General features: G+C 41.5%; 1 protein-coding gene across 1 annotated transcript in view; it reads left to right on the plus strand.

The window, feature by feature from the left end:
• clpb (caseinolytic mitochondrial matrix peptidase chaperone subunit B) overlaps positions 1-15,921 on the plus strand; it is a 40,975-nt gene extending 25,054 nt beyond the window's left edge. The window contains exons 8-16 of the mRNA XM_053239765.1: positions 8,442-8,519; positions 9,617-9,672; positions 9,752-9,796; positions 10,457-10,618; positions 11,625-11,781; positions 11,937-12,010; positions 12,311-12,430; positions 14,215-14,319; positions 15,109-15,921. Of these exons, the coding sequence (XP_053095740.1) occupies positions 8,442-8,519; positions 9,617-9,672; positions 9,752-9,796; positions 10,457-10,618; positions 11,625-11,781; positions 11,937-12,010; positions 12,311-12,430; positions 14,215-14,319; positions 15,109-15,330 (1,019 nt within the window). The 3' untranslated portion in view covers positions 15,331-15,921. The remainder of the gene's footprint in view (positions 1-8,441; positions 8,520-9,616; positions 9,673-9,751; positions 9,797-10,456; positions 10,619-11,624; positions 11,782-11,936; positions 12,011-12,310; positions 12,431-14,214; positions 14,320-15,108) is intronic.
• Positions 15,922-17,404: the final 1,483 nt, after the last annotated feature.

Here is a 17,404-nt window from a genome sequence, read left to right on the forward strand (position 1 = left end):
CTCGATTGTGCTGTACTTGGTTTCCCTCACCAAGAGTTTCCGGCTGATGTACAGCATGGGGCGGTCCACCCCCTCCACCACCTAGGACAAAACGGCCCCCAGCCCTCTGTCCGACGCTTCAGTCTATAGAAAAAGGGAAAGAAAAGTCAGGTGACTGCAACAGTGGGCCCCCACACAAAACCACTTTTACCTGGCAGAAACCCCGCTTGCACGGCTCTGTCCACTGGACCGGATCTGGTGACACATTTTTTGTGAGGTCAGTCAGCGGGCTGGTGATGTATGAAAAATTAGGTACAAACCTCTTATAATAGCCAGCCAGCCCCAAGGAACTGCCACCTTTTTGGAACCTCCATTTTGGTCTCGTGTCTTGGGCAGGCCCCAATTGCTGCTGTCTTATCAATTTGGGGACGCACCTGCCCATTGTCCAAGTGGAAGCCCAGACGCTGTACTTCCACTCGTCCAGTTGCTCGCTTCTTTGGGTTTACTGTGAGTCCTGCCCTTCTCGAGGTTCTCATAACAGCTCTCAGATGTTGTAAATGCAGCTGCCAATCATTGCTATAAATTATCATATCATCTAAATAAGCAGCGGCATACGCATTGTGTGGGCGAAGGATTCTGTCCATGAGACATTGAAACATCGCTGGGTCCCCAAACAACCCAAACAGAAGGGAGAAAAACTGGTGTAACCCAAACGGTATGGAAAAGGCCATTTATTTGAGTCAAGGGAATCTGTCAGTACCCCTTTTCTAAAGTCTACACAAACGGCCCAGGAGATTGAGGTGGTACATTTGAAGTGTATCGCCTCTATCCATTCGCCTGACCTTATAGTCAACTTCTCCGACTTGCCGTGTGACCTCAAAGGGTCCTTGCCACTTTGCGAGTAATTTGGAGCTCGAAGTGGGTAGTAAAATGAGTATTCTATCTCCCAGTGCAAATTCCCATAACTGAGTACCGTATATACCGCCAGGATTGATGTTTTTGTGCCTGTAGCAAATTCTCCTGTGTTAATTGCCCCAGTGTATGGAGTTTAGGTCTCAGGTCAAGAATGTACTGAATTTCATTTTTGCTATTAGAAGGTCCCTCCTCCCAATTTTCTCTAATGATGTCTAAGACACCACGAGGCTTGCACCCATGCAATAATCCAAATGGGGAAAACTCCGTGGAGGTTTGGTCATTTGTACTGCAAATTACAGGGGCTTGAGGCACTTATCCCAATTCCACGCATCATCATGAACGAACTTACGAAGCGTTTGTTTAAACCATTCAATCAATGCATCCGTTTGCGGATGGTAAACACTGGTGCAAATCAATTTAATTCACAGTAATCTGTAAAGTACGCAAAATGTCCGTGACATGAACGTAGTGCCCTGGTCAGTCAGGATCTCTTTTGGGATCCTGACTCGGGAGATAACACGAAAGAGCTCCTCTGCAGCCCTGCGTGCTGATAGGTTGTGCAGGGGCACTGCCTCCAGATAACACGTTGCATAATCCACCGATACTAATACAATACCTCACATGCTCACATCCTCACAGCCTCACATGCACCTTTGATATGTTATATAGAGTGTACGGCATCACTCTATATAACATATCCTTAATAATTGAAAAGTACAGGTGGGTGAGCACAACATTAGGCTGAATTTGCTGACCATCAAATACTCTCGCGTGGTTGAAGGTGTGCCTCAGGGTCTCGTCATGCAACTGCTCCAAGGGAAAATCTCCGATCGGAATCCTTGCCAAGGGTGGAGGGGCAGAGCCCTCCCCACCCTCTGTCCCCCGATGCGGAGCTGACGTCCACAGCCCGGGCAACGCCTCCCCAGCCAACAGCAGGACCCATCCACAAAAATTTTCCTCACTAACGCCTGAAACCCTGGCCAGTTTGTCCCAAAAATTAGTGCGTGGATGAGGCGAGGAGTAACCACCGCCTCCACTTTATGCTTTTGGCCCCAGAATTTAATACCAATATTCATGAACATCCTCGTGCACACACCTCACTTTCACCAATCGTGCATTCCCCAGTGCCCCACATTGAACAAAGTTTTGATGGACAGTGGTCTGGTTACACCCTGTTTTGGGTTCCATGCACCTCAATTCCAGGGTCCTCCGCCAGCTGCATGGCTTTGTCCAGGGAAGTGATGCAGGAGCATCACCAGCTTGAGGATCCATTATGCGTCTTGCTCCTCTGCCATCAACCACCGGCAATAGGAGTCCTAAAGCTGCTGCGTGAAATTGAAGGGGCTGTCGATCTCTGAGAGCTGCATTGACCAGAAGTGTCAACGGTGCTCTTCAGGTGTCCAGCCTACCTGCTTCAGGACCACCCGCTTGACGCTGGAATCTGCAATGGCAGCTGCTGGGTGGCGAGCTGGGCTTCCCCCGATAGCAATGGGAGGAGTCACAGAGCCCATTCCTCCTCCGGCCATCCCCACACAGCTGCCACACGCTTGAAGAGCTCCAGGATGGCCCCCAGATCATCCACGGAGGGGTTGGGCTTGGAAGAGCAGCTGCTGCTCGCGGCGCAGGTCAAGGAGTGGTGTTGGGTTTGGTAGAGGGTGGCGAGGGCCATGATGATCTCAGCTGGAGGGGAGGTTTCCATGGCAGTATCGGAGTCTACCTCAATCCCGGGTTTCGGCACCACTGTAGAACCCCGCTGTGTGAGGGCGTACAGGAAGACTCGAAAGACAGGCAGAATCTTAACTGAGCACCAGGCTCACGTTTATTCAGACCGCGCTTTTCAGCGCACTTTCAAAACTCAACAGAAAATACTCGCAGCCTTCGAGTATTGAACCTTTGCTCTGTCAGGTTCAGGTTCACGCTTCTTGGTGTGGGTATGTGAGTGTGCATGTGTGTGTCTCACAAGCTCTTGCCAAGTGGTCTTGCACTCTCTCTCTCGCTTACTCACAGGTTATGGGAATCACTGAAAGCACAAACAGACACAAATAAGTAGACTGCCAGTAATCAGACACAGGTGAGAATCATCACACGTTACCTGCCAGTTTGACTCGGCTCCTCTTCGTCCACAGCTGACACTCGACCACTCCCCTGCCACCCCAAATAGATTTATAAAAAGTTAAATATTTTAATAAACTATTTTAAAAAGAAAGTGCAGTTAAACTGAGAGCTGTAGTACTTTTAGTGACGTTACTGCAAGACTCCTTAAAGGTGGGCAGGGCTTTGGTTGTCGTTGTACTCTGTGTTTTTTTCCACCCAAACTGTAACTTTTACATAAAACTATTACTACAGAAATTAAATTACACAAGCATTACACCACAAGCATAAGGGATACATTTATTTTTATTTTGTAAATAAAATTATATTTATCAATGTGGGTGCAAAAACCACAGATACTATATACACATACAACAATAGACACATACTAAGAGACTCTACACGTTTACACAGAAATACATTCTGTATATATATGATATATAACACATGAAAGACCAGTTCTTAAAATGTCACTGTTTTACAAATTAGAAGTTAATGGTCAAGGAGCGCTTGGTGTTGGGTTTGGTAGAGGGTGGCGAGGGCCACTGAAAACAACAACTGAAAACATACACGAGTTATAAAGGTGAAAGGTGCACGTGCCAGTTGTCATAGAATATTTACATAATTCTCAGGAAGGGGTGTGTAAACTTTTGAACAGATCATTTTGACTGATGTAGCATTCATATTTTACATACTAAGCAATTGTGTCACGTGTAATGATGAAACCCAACACACTCGATGTCTTATTAGTGTAAATTGTATTTCTTTGCATTCATTTCCCTTGAGGGTGTGTAAACTTTTGCACTCAAATGTGATCTGGACTCTAGAGTACACACACACACACACACAAAGCTGTAGATTGATCTTTCTTTAGCTCTCGGGGGCTAAAAGTTATTGAAGATGATTATCCTCCTTAATGTCATTACCAGTCCTTTGCCTTTCCAAACAAAGACAACACACACTTATACACATACACACACACACACACTGCTTGTGGGGACCAAATGTTCACAGAAGCCCAATAATGATTATGAGACCCTCGGGCTTACATGTAGTTAATTTACTATAACATTTAACTGTATACTGACATTAACACATGCATGCGTGCACACACACACGCGCACACACACACACACACACACACACACATCTTTCTGAGGACCTTCCATTGACCTAATGATTACTGTAGATAATTAACACTGTGCTAATTCTAACTCCAGCCTCAGTTATGAGAGGATATATTCCTCTATAAGGTTCTAAATAACAAGCTTTTTTTTATGAGGACTGTATGATCGGATGACCGAATGGTCCTCACAAAGGCCTAAAGAAATCTACACACACACACACGCACACACACACACAGGTTTCTAAGTCAGCCTTCAGATAATTACAGGTCACACAGAAATAAACAGCAGAAATACTTTATTAAATTAAAAATTAAAATTAAATGTGTTATTATCTTTGTATTAAAAGTAATTTATATTAAATTCTACACTCAATAAACAGTTTAAAGTCAAAACAGAAGTGTTTTTATTAATTATGTTGTTAATTATTGTTTAATTATTTTTCAGGTTATTGGTCCTTGAGGTGCATCTGATTGGCCAATGGGAGCTTATTTTGCATATCATTATGCTATTACTCTACCTAATTACTCCTTATAGATGTGTGTGTTTGGGTGTATTACCTGCTGAAGGACAGTGTGTACTTTTGTGTGCCTTGATTACTGTGTAAATGACATTTATGTCCATGGATCAGTGCTCACTGAAACAGAGACTGGGCTATGGTGATGTTCACAGAGTTTTATTTTTCTGTAATGAGGATACATGATGTAAGAACACTTACATCATGTATATATACACTTACAGATTAATCATCAACACTGTGCTGTAATGTATCTTTATAGATCACAAACATTTACACATAATTACGGATTAGACTGCTCTGTAATTAATACTAATAAATACTAATTTATAATGACGTGAAAATCAGAGAAAATGGCATTTCTAATTTTTCTGATAGCAAATCAGGGACAGTTATTAATTTTACCATGGATTTAACGAATTAAAAATTGTGTGTAATCGTTGATATGGTGAAGTTTTCTGTAAAGAGATATTTAAAATTTATGGAAGGAGTCTCCAGTGTCAGCACTTTGTAACAGTCAGAGGTAAAGCTGTAAATTTAAGTTTTCCAAAATCTTCAGAACTGAGGGGTTTATGCTTTGAGGTTTCTTGGTAACATGACAAGCTGTGTTTTTTTGTCTTATTAACTTTGAGAGAGAGAGAAAAGAGAGGCTGGTGAGGGAGCGACTGTTTTTAGCTGCTGTAATGTGTGGCATCACAGATCACATAATGATGTCACATTATTACCAGGTCTGAAATGTCTCGTGTTGTTGAACGAGGGTCCAGTCATCGGTCTGTCCCACACTCCCATACTTTTGTAACTCACACACGCTGTGCTGTGAAGTCTCAGGCTTGTATTGTTGATGGGAGAGTGTGTGTGTGTGTGTGTGTCCTCAGGGAGGGTCCCTCACACTCACTCTGTGTAATAAAGTCGAGAGAGAAAGGCTCAGTCACAGGTGGACCTGCTGAAATATGGCCACTGTGGAGTGCCGAGGGAGACGCACACACAAAAACACACAGTGCTGAAATATGGCTGATGTACATTATCAGGGGAGAGGAGGAGAAGACACGGCCTTCGGCTATTCGAGATTCATCTTTATGAAGAATGACAAAACACTAAATGCTAAACACACACATGCGCGCACACACACACAGTCGTACACAACCTTACACAGTCTTGTACATCGCCCCCTCCTACATTGCCTCAAAATTTCTCAAATTTCCGCTCAGCAGACATGACTTCCTCTTACTTTTTGTTAGTCCTCCATCTACATCTGTTCTTCTCAGTGCCTGCATGTGTGTGTATGTGCCTGGTCTTTGTCAGCTGTAACTGATTCAGTGCTGAGGTCCTGTTTTTAACTCTAATGGACTTTCTCAATGGTCCCATTCACTCTTTCTTTCTGATAAAGACACATTTTTATGCTGCGTTCAAACTCACTCACATGTCGCTGTTTTTATTGTATTATTATCAGGGGGCCAAGCACTGAAGGTGCATAGGCAGCCTATTGTTATTCTATGTTTTCTTATTATTATTATTATTATTATTATTATTATTATTATTCTGCCTATGGTGTCTATGGGAGTCCATAGAGCTATCTGGTAAAAAGTTGTGAAATTAGACACACTGATTGGGAAGGGTCTAAGGAACATACTGACCAAATTTGGGCCAACTGTTGTCAACGTTCTAGCACCACCACCACCGGGTCAAATTTGGGCCTAATTTGGAAGTTTGTCAGAAACAGTTTTTTCAATACTCCTCCTACAACTTTTGCCCAATCATCACCAAATTTGGCACACATCATTGTCAGAGTAAGCCTCACAAAACATATCAAAAGAATTTTGAATAGTCCTAAGGTTTTGCCCATAATGGGTCAACAAATCTGATGGTGAAGCCACCAAACACGAAGCACAACGACTTTGTGCACTGACACAAAACTTGGTAGGCATCTTCAGGACCATGACCTAAGGCTATGCAACAAATTTTGTGATAGTGCCACCTCCTGGTCAAAAGATACAATGACATGCCATAAATGCTTCCATCTAAGTGCCATTTTTGCTCCTCCTCCTCCAAATGTTGTCCAATCTTCACCAAATTTTGCTCACATCATTTTGAGATCTGTCTAAACAAAATTAATCAGCGGAACTTTGATATTCAAAGCCGTTCTCCCATAACGGACTGGCAAATGCATCAAACAGGTTATGCATAGGCTGTATCTCAGTAAGACATTTGCATATCGTCACGAGGCTTGATCTTCAGGGCCTCGCCCTAATGTCCCCAAAAAAGTTCAATGACCGCACCACCTATGGTAAAAAACTGCGACAACTTCCATAATTGTCAAGTGCTGCCAATGCTCTAGCGCCACCTTCAGGTTAGATTTTGGCCTAACTGGAAGTACATTTATTGCACAAAGTGAGGAAAAAGGCCCAGACTGATGAGAAAAAAAATACCTTAAATGTTTTTAAATTGCAAGAAGAAAATAAATTTTAGGTCAGAGCAGTAGCAATCAGGATCAAAGGTCAAAGTAGCAACAGACAACTCCACAGGTCACAACAGTAGGGGCAGCTGCAAGCAGCATTTTCGGGGAACATTCACAGACCTGCTGCCCAATTGTTCATCTAGACCTTCCCTCCTACAGTCAGAGAATTCCACCATTGTCCATGGACAAAACATACAAATCATGAGTGAAACTACAAATCACTCTTGAATCCCTTTGCCTAAAGTTATGGCTCTGTTTTCCTGTGATTGCTTAGGCAACAATTGTAGCAGGTCTGTGAATGTGTGGCTCACTGTGTCTGGGTGCTTAGCCCCCGAAAATGCTGCTTGCAACTTTAATTATTATTATCATTATTATTATTATTATTGCCATGGGTTCTTTTATTGCTTTACATGGCTACACACGCATACACACATACACACACACACAAACAGACACACACACACTCCTTGACCTCGAGTTACTTTGACCCTGTTACCCCCCGAAAAACGCAACAATCTGCTTGTTCAGATTATATATTTATTTCTGTCTCCTTTTACTTGAACACACACACACACTGGTTGCCGGGGTGACAGTGCGTTATCGTAGCCTTGTTCCTGAGGCACCTCTGCCGGATCCATGCTAACGCGATTAGCCGGCTGCAGCAGGGCGCAGGCTAATGGAATTAGCGTTCAGCTAATGGTGGACCGGAGAGAGAGGGAGGGCAGAGAAGGGAGGTGTGTGTGTGCATGCGTGTGTGTGCGTGTGTGTGTATTGGACCCCCTTGTGAGTTTTAGACATGTCAAATAAATGCATTTTTTGTTCAGTGAAAATTTAACTTTTAACCAAAAAACAAAAAGTTATTATTTCCTTTAAGTTACTGAGGTTTATCATTATTCAGCTTCATGTCACTTACACATGTGAAAACTAGCACGTGTTCATCATAGATTTACTAAACATCATCAGGAAGCGACTGAGTGTTTGCGTTTTATTGGTAATCTGTGTAAAACATTCAAGTTCATATAGTAATTTAATTAATAAAAATATAATTTCAGAATTTTCTGCTTTAGTACAAGAGTCAGAATGCTGATTAATGAAATATCTCTTTTATATTTGCTGTCTTTTCTCATCTCTCTCTCTCTCCTCTTTTTTCTCTTGTCTTCTTTTGATTTCTCTCTTTTCTCTCTCTTCACTTCTCTCTTTGCTCTCTCTCTCTTTTCTCTTTTCTGTTTGCTCTCTCTGTTTTCTGTCTTCTTCTTCTTTCTCTCTTGTTAATGCACAATCCTCACATCATCTCAATAAAACAAGAAGTGTTTCTGTAGTTATAATGATATAAGCCCCACCCTCTGTCTCCCCCTTACAGCAATCAGGAGGAAGGAGAATGGCTGGTATGATGAAGAACATCCACTGGTCTTCCTCTTCCTTGGCTCTTCAGGAATTGGTAAATGATTTAATTTATTCCGTGTTGTTTTATTACACCCTAATACAATTTCACCCTTAATCGAATGTTACTACAGTTTACAAATGTAGGCGTAAACCTTTCACACTTTATTACAACTACACGTTGTATTTACCTATTACACACTTTATTACATATTGTTACATTCTGTTACACTGTGTTTTACCCAAATACAACTTTATTATATACATGTTATATTAACCTATTAGATACTTATTACACTTTCCACATTTTATGTTGCATTTACATTACTTACACACTCTTAACACATTATGTTCACGATACGCACTTTGTTACACATTAAACACTGTTGCATATTAGATTTACATGTCACATACATTGTTACACACTGTTACACATTACTTTCCCATACTGCTGATATGAAAACAGTGAAGAAGATGCAGCTAACACTTTTAGCTCTGAAGCTAACACTTTTTCCTGATGAAGTAGATTATTTGAGGTGTGTATCAGTGATGTCAGTTATTCACTTTCTCAAGACACTGAGACTGAAGTTTAAGCTCTAACTGAACTTTAGAGAGAACGTTCACTGATTCATGGCCTTTAGTTCCTCTACACACACACACACACACACACACAAGGGGACTTAGTTGTTTGTTTGTTGGAGGAGATGAATGCTGATTGTCAGATGTCTCATATCCCATCTCTCCTCTGACCAACAGCATTACTATTCAGCAGCCTTGAGCGTGCTCCACATTTATTTATATTAAAGTTCATATGAGGAATATTTATTTACTCAGAGACAGGAGTGATGAGAGAGACAGAGTGAAAAAGATGGAAAAGACAGAGAGAGAGGGAGAGAGAGATAACAGACTGGAGGGATGACAAAAGGAAAAAAGCAGATGCATGAAGCAGTGATCTTGTCGGCATGATGATTACAGACCTGCAGTGCTGGAGAACAGAGAATGGTTCCGCGGTCACGCAGTGCTAAATTTATCATTACGCTCGGATTTTTGCGAATTTAACTCAGCATCAATTCCTAATACAGTGATGTTGTAACATCAGGAGTTTATAATGACTTTTACCTGTGTGTGTGTGTGTGTGTGTGTGTGTGTGTGTAGGTAAAACAGAGTTGGCTAAGCAGGTGGCTCGTTACATGCACAAAGACATCAAAAAGGTCAGCATTACACACATCGATGTAAACAATAACATTGAAGCCTCGATCTGTTCTCTGATCACCGCCTTTATATACACAGGGTTTCATCAGAATGGACATGTCTGAGTTCCAGGAGAAACACGAGGTAACACACACACACAGGATCATAAACAGAGTCTATTCAGAAGTTACATGAGAGTTACGCACATAGGGGCGAAGTTTGTCTTAAACAGAGGCATTTTTCAGTTATGCGTGATTTTAACCTTGAGCATAAGCACATTTTGATTTAAGCACATATAATAGCGAGTTAATATAAACGTGTCATTCATGTTACATCCTGAACTACTGTCTGAGCCGTGCTGTTATACAAAAGTAATGCACACTTTCTGACCATGAAAATTTTTTCCACCCAGAGGACATCAAAGGAGATGCATCTTAATCAGAGACATCACTTATCTTGGGGGTGAATTTTTAATGGATAAAATGATGACTGTACTTGAAGTTTCTCTGTAAGCATAGTAGATGAGCTCTCGGTCAGATTATCCTTCACACCGTGGGCAGCCTCGGAGGCGTGAACTACATGCATGCGATTTTAATCTGGAGCTTAGAACCTGACGTAACTTTTGAACTGTGAATTCGGTTCGGTGTGTATTAAAGGTGATGTGAGTGTTTTAAAGGTGTTATTACTTGTGACCTCCACTCCTGAGCTGTCACTCTTACTCTAGTTTAGTGGATCTCTGTGCTGACCTTGAGCTTTAACACACACACACACACACTGTGTGTATGTCTGTGTTCGTTGCTTTAGGTGGCTAAATTTATCGGTTCTCCACCGGGGTACGTGGGTCATGAGGAAGGAGGTCAGCTCACTAAACAGCTGAGGCAGTGTCCGAATGCTGTGGTGCTCTTCGATGAGGTGGATAAAGCACATCCTGACGTCCTCACCATCATGCTGCAGCTCTTTGATGAGGTCAGAACCCTAGGATTGCTTAGTCAATGAATCATTACTGTTACTGAGTGAGTGAGTCACTGACTTACTCAGTCACTGTGTCAATGTGTCAGAGTCCCTGAATCACTGTGTGTGTGTGCGCATGTGTGTGCATGCATGTGTATGTGCGTGTGTGTGCACTTAGTCAATGAGTTACTGAGCCACTGTTACTTAGTTACTGACTCAATGAGTCACTGAGTTACTATTCACTGTGTCAATGAGTCTCTGTGTTAGAGTCCCTGACTCACTGTGTCACTGATGCACTGTGTCACTGATTCACTGTGTCACTGATTCACTGTGTCACTGAGGCATTGAGTCGCTGATACACCATGTCACTAAGGCACTGATTCACTGTCACAGTATCTGCTGATTCCCTGAGACACTGATTCACTGTCACTGTATCGCTGATTCACTGAGACACTGATTCACAGTGTCACTGTATCGCTGATTCACTGTGTTACTGAGGCACTGATTCACTGTTTCACTGTATCGCTGATTCACTGTGTCACTGATTCACTGTGTCATTGTATCGCTGATTCACTGTGCCACTGTATCGCTGATTCACTGTGTCACTGATTCACTGTGTCATTGTATCGCTGATTCACTGTGTCACTGTATCGCTGATACACCATGTCACTAAGGCACTGATTCACTGTCACAGTATCTGCTGATTCCCTGAGACACTGATTCACTGTCACTGTATCGCTGATTCACTGAGACACTGATTCACAGTGTCACTGTATCGCTGATTCACTGTGTTACTGAGGCACTGATTCACTGTTTCACTGTATCGCTGATTCACTGTGTCACTGATTCACTGTGAGGCACTGATTCACTGTTTCACTGTATCGCTGATTCACTGTGTCACTGATTCACTGTGTCATTGTATCGCTGATTCACTGTGTCACTGTATCGCTGATTCACTGTGTCACTGCTTCACAGTGTCACATGATTGTTGAGTTATTTTACTGAAATATCTCTGGGTCAGGGACGTCTGACAGACGGGAAAGGAAAAACCATTGAATGCAAGGACGCCATTTTCATCATGACCTCCAATGTGGCAAGCGATGAAATTGCCCAGCATGCACTGCAGCTCAGACAGGAAGCTCGGGAGCAGAGTCGCCACCGTCTGGCAGACAATCTGGGTGAGACGTCTTTTTATTAACCTCATTATCTCCCCAATTCCCAGTCAGCTCTTCCCTATCACACCACAGTTATCAACCTTTCATAAGCTGCAGTAACACTGAATATCCTCTGTGTGTGTGTGTGTGTGTGTGTGTGTGTGGTTGGTTTATTCCAGATGGAGTTCAGCATAGTGAGAAGATTACCATCTCTAAGACGTTTAAAGAGGACGTGATTCGGCCTATACTGAAGGTACAGACATTTCTGTATGCACCGACAGTATGTTATATATTTCATCCTTTAGATCCTACTCGACATGGTGAGATATAAATAAAGGCAGAGCCTAGTGCTGTTATCTGTTATCGATGCTGGTTACTCTGTATCAGGAGCTGAGATTAACTGTTTGATTAGAGATATACACACACACACACACTCTCTCCAGCCAGTCAGAAACAAGGATTTGTCCATGGCCATGGTATATAAAGTGATGGTGGAATCCTATTGGCCTAGTCGTCGTGGAAATGGATTGTGATTGGTGCTTTGTTCTTTCAGGCCCAGTTCAGACGCGACGAGTTTCTGGGACGGATTAACGAAATTGTTTACTTTCTGCCTTTCTGCCACTCTGAGCTCATTCAGCTCATCAACAAAGAGCTCAACTACTGGGCCAAAAAGGTACTGAGTGTGTGTGTGTTTGTCTGTGTTTGTGTGTGTGTATGTGTGTGTGCGTGTGTGTGTGTGTGTGTGTGTGTGCTCGTGCACGTGACAGTTAAAAGGCTGTAGGTACAGAGCCATTTCTCTTTGTGCTGTTGATATGAAGCATACCAATAAACACATTAAACACACACACAGAGGGAATCAATAACAGGCCATTCATAAATATTTAAATATGAATAAAACTCAATTTCTGTCTCACACACACACACACACACACATCCTGTAGCGAGAGAGTTGTGTACAGTGTTGTGTGTTGTGTAGTGTTGAGTACAGTGTTGTGTACAGTGTTGTGTGTTGTACAGTGTGTTATATAGTGTTGTGTGTTATACAGTATTGTGTGTTGTACGGTGTGTCGTACAGTGTTGTGTGTTGTGTTCTGTTGTGTACAGTGTTGTGTGTTGTACTGTGTTGTGTACAGTGCTGTGTACAGTTTTGTGTTGTATAGTGTTGTGTACTTTGTTGTGTGCTGTACAGTGTTGTGTAGTGTTGTCCATAGTGTTTTGTGTTGTACAGCATTGTGTACAGTGTTGTGCAGTGCTTTGTGTTGTAAAGTATGGTGTACAGTGTTGTGTGATGTACAGTGTGTTGTACAGTGTTCTGTGTTGTACACTGTTGTGTACAGTGTTGGGTACAGTGTTGTGTTCAGTATTGCTTGTTGTACTGTGTTGTGTACTGTGTTGTGTGTTGTACCGTGTTTTTTACAGTGTTGTGTATAGTGTTGTGTGTTGTACAGTGTTTTGTACAGTGTTGCATGTTGTGTACAGTGTTGTATACAGTGTTGTAATGTTGCAATGCTCAAATTCCTGGTGTTTTTTCATTAGTGTGACACTAAGATTACATCTCCTGGTATCGGATGTTGTTACCGGAAAATTTTTATCCAGTAAATGAGCACAATATCGGACGAACACTCAGCACCCATGTTAGTATCAATACATGCCTTAAAAATTATTTATTTTTCAGCTGCATAGAGAGAAATTTCTGTTTTGTATTAAATCATATGAGAACAGAAAAAGTAATCACCTGCAGTTCCACCACCACGTACCCCACCCACCCCCATAACTGCCCCCAGAACTAAAACCCCCACATCCCCCTTCCCCCATCCCCACTTACTCTTTGAATTTTACCCCTTGTTTTTTTGTTTTTTTTTACACTTTATTTATCTTATTTATGCAGGAATGTGTTTCCCTCTGTGCCACTGTACCCAGACGCACACACACACACACACACATGCATGCAGACATGAGAATGGACGAGTGTGTGTGATGAAAGTTATATCTATCCATCAGTTTTGTGTCATAAGCACACAGAGAAAGAGAGAGAGAGAGAGAGAGAGCTGTATGTATATTTCTGTATAGCTTAAGATCTACAGAAGTGAAGCTCTTTAGAGCCAGTGGAAGTTCAGAGGAGAATCCAGAAAAAATTCCCAGATATAGTGGATGATCCAGGACTTGTTCAGCATGTGAGGTGTGTGTGTTTAGCTTGAAACTGATGCTGTCAGTTACAGGTTCAGTGCTCAGGATCAGAACGTTGTAAGTTTAAATCCCAGCACTTGCAGAGAGCCATGATTAAAACCATTAGCCATGTTTTTTATACAGGATTGAATCCTGTCTCACTGCACACTGATGTGGATGAAATGTGAACAAGGTTAAACTGAAGCTCTCCCTCTCTCTCCCTCACACACACACAGACGTAGTTCACTTTAACACTCAGTCCTCAGTTTTTGTGTTTTTTTTGTCCCTCAGGCCAAACAGAGGCACGACATCACCCTGTTGTGGGAGCGAGCTGTGCTAGAGCTGCTGACTCGAGGATACAACCTCCACTACGGTGCTCGCTCCATCAAGCATGAGGTAGAAAAATCAATCAATAACACCATCAATACACAATAGACTAATCAATACTGCACACACTCACACACGCGCGCACACCAGGGTGTCAGGAAGAGAGAAATATGAGGAGAAGAAACAATAATGGTTCTTATTGGATTGGAGGCTCTATACACAGATATTGGCTTATGGGCTGGGCAGGTGTGTGTGTGTGTATATGTGTGTGTGTGTTGAGCTAAACTTTTTGCTGTGATGTCAGATTTGCTGTGATGTCAGATTTGCTGTTCGGTCTAAAACCCAAAAACTGTTTTTATTTATTTAGGTAATAATAATGATAATTAATGATATGAGATTAAATAAATTAAGGACTGTTAACATTTTTTTGACGTACATTTTTTCAAATTGTTTTAATACTCATTATTTCATTCAAATGCTGACACACACGCGTACACATTAATATTATTATAGTAGTAGTAGTAGTTTTTTTTATTTTATTTTATTGCTATAAACTTTATTACTATTACTTTAGGATTATGAGTAAAAACGTGTGATATAACGCTGTAGCTGTTTTGGTGCTGGAGCAGCAGATAAAGATGCTTAAATTAAATATCAACATCACTATTATAAAGTGTGATACATTTAGCAAATGTAGATATAATTTAATATCGACACAATACATAACAATTATTGTTTTTTAATAAATAAAATGCTAATAATAATATAAAAATATTTTCTGTATGCTCCGTGTTCGTACTGCACCTCTTCAGTTTAACAGGAAATCTGCTCTAAATCAGCACTGCTCTGGTTTTGTAGGTGGAGCGTCGAGTGGTGAACCAATTAGCTGCAGCGTATGAGCAGGACCTCCTCCCTAAAGGCTGCACACTCCGCCTCACTGTGGATGGAGAACTGGGAGACGAGGAGGAAGGACGAGTGAGTCCTTCTCTCCGCCTGGAGCTAGTGGATAAAGACAGTAAAACACGAAAGCTGGAAATCCATCCACCGCTAAACCCAGAGCAGGTGGCGTACGCACACTAACTCGCTCCTAAACACCCCTGCTAACTTCCTGCTAAACACCTGCTAACCTCTTGTTAAACACCAGCTAACTTCCTGCTTATCTCCTGAGTGGTTCTGCTGTGACGTCATTACTCCTGGTGAAGGGACTCTTTATGGGGGGTGCACCAACACCCTGGACATTAAATACACTGATTCTCAAGGTTCTGTTCAGAAGGTCAAAGAACTGCTCCCGTGTTATCATTTTTCAAAAAAGAGGAAATTCTATACGACTGATAGAGCACCGATTCAGCCTTTGGGTTGTTGATCAGAAGGTTCCATCCCAACACCGCTGATCTGTCCTTAACCTTCATCATCTGTATGTTACTGTGGACACAACCACGCACCAAATAAATAAAATGTCAATATTATTTAGGAATAAAATATTTACAACTGAAAAATCATATTTGTGTGTTAATAATATTAATGTTCAGCCAATAAAAACACAGTTTTGACTTTCATTATAATCTTTTTTTGTAACTGATGATGTAAACAGGTTTTGGTAAAATAGTAAAATATCTCTGTGCTCACAGTTTCAGGACGTGATAAAAATAAAGTTCTGGGTTTCCATCATGATGTGGTGAAGTGAGCGATGTCATTATAGTGGTCACATGACTGTTACATTATCACAACCTTACATAAATACTGTGTATATAATGAGCTTTACTGCTAAATCAAATGCATTTCCACATCACGCCTCAGGTACTGACATTAGAAATAAAATCATTTTTCAAATAAATAATAAAAATTTTCTTAGATTAATTTCATATGTCTAATTAATTAATCTGCAGGTGTTTAAAATAAATAAATGTCATTCTGGTCCATTAAAACAGAATAAAGTTAATGAAACCTCTGTGTGTGTGTGTGTTTAACTGCATTAAAGACCATGAAATTTAAAGAAGTGATGCTCAATACAGAATGCGTTGTCCTCTACAAGCCTGCTGCTTAAACACGGTGGAAAGATTTCGTCTGAGAATGTGAAGCGTGTGGGTGTGGGTGTGGGTGTGGGTGGTGTTTAAATGATGAACAGAAACAGTCAGAGAGGAACACACTCCTCTGTTTCACAGCATCCCTCCATACACATGTAGAGCCTCGCTTCCTTCCAACTGAGAACGAATTAACATAAAAACACACCACAGTGGCATGCGGGCTATTCCACTGACCACACACACACGTCCCTCCTCCACATCTGTGTGTGTGTTAGAGCTCTTTTCTCCCCCTCTGTTCTCCTGATGTCATTTCTAACGGTCAGAAACTTGGACAAGACAAACTTAAAGTATCAGTTTATACAGAGTAAAGACACTTTTGGACAGAAAAGTGCTGAGACGGAGACAGAGATGCAGGGAAGATGGGAATATTGGAAGACGGGAATATTGGATGACAAGCCGGAGTCCATTTGTGAAGGAGACGGAGTGTGCTAAGTGTTACTGTGCAAAAAAAAATCGTTCTGTCAAATTCAGTTAGAGAGCGAGACAGAAAAGTGCTTCACGTCCGGAGAGGTTTAGACGCATTTCTCCCTCTGTCTCTCTCACACACTTGTGCATACACAAACTTTCCATCATACACTCTATATCCCAGCTCAGAGGAGTTTTTATTTCTATCTGTCTAACAGCATTTCTCTCTGAGTGACTTCCTTTAATTCTTCTCTCTCTCTCTCTCTCTCTCTCACACACACACTCACACACAGATGTTTGTAGAGACATTTCTATCCATCTATACTGTTCCCATTTTCTTACCCACAATGCAATTTTCATAATAATGCCCCCATTTCAGATCAAAACACACAGCCCTGAAACCATCAACAGTCATTTTGTTCATTAATGATGTTTACTGCCTTTAGCGTACCATGCAAACTGGTGGCTATAAGCTTCCACTACGTGTTACCGACACCAGTCCAACATAAAAAAAACAAATGTCACATACTGAACACTGAACAACTGGTTTAATGTTGTACGCTTTCACTTCAGCTTGAAATCAGCGATTCACAAAGAGGAAAAAAATCACAGAAGTTTTTTGTTTTTATGCAATAAAACCATTAAAGTAAATAATCAATAAACAT

This window comes from Pangasianodon hypophthalmus, chromosome 14, assembly GCF_027358585.1.
Source record: "Pangasianodon hypophthalmus isolate fPanHyp1 chromosome 14, fPanHyp1.pri, whole genome shotgun sequence".
Lineage (NCBI taxonomy): Eukaryota > Metazoa > Chordata > Actinopteri > Siluriformes > Pangasiidae > Pangasianodon > Pangasianodon hypophthalmus.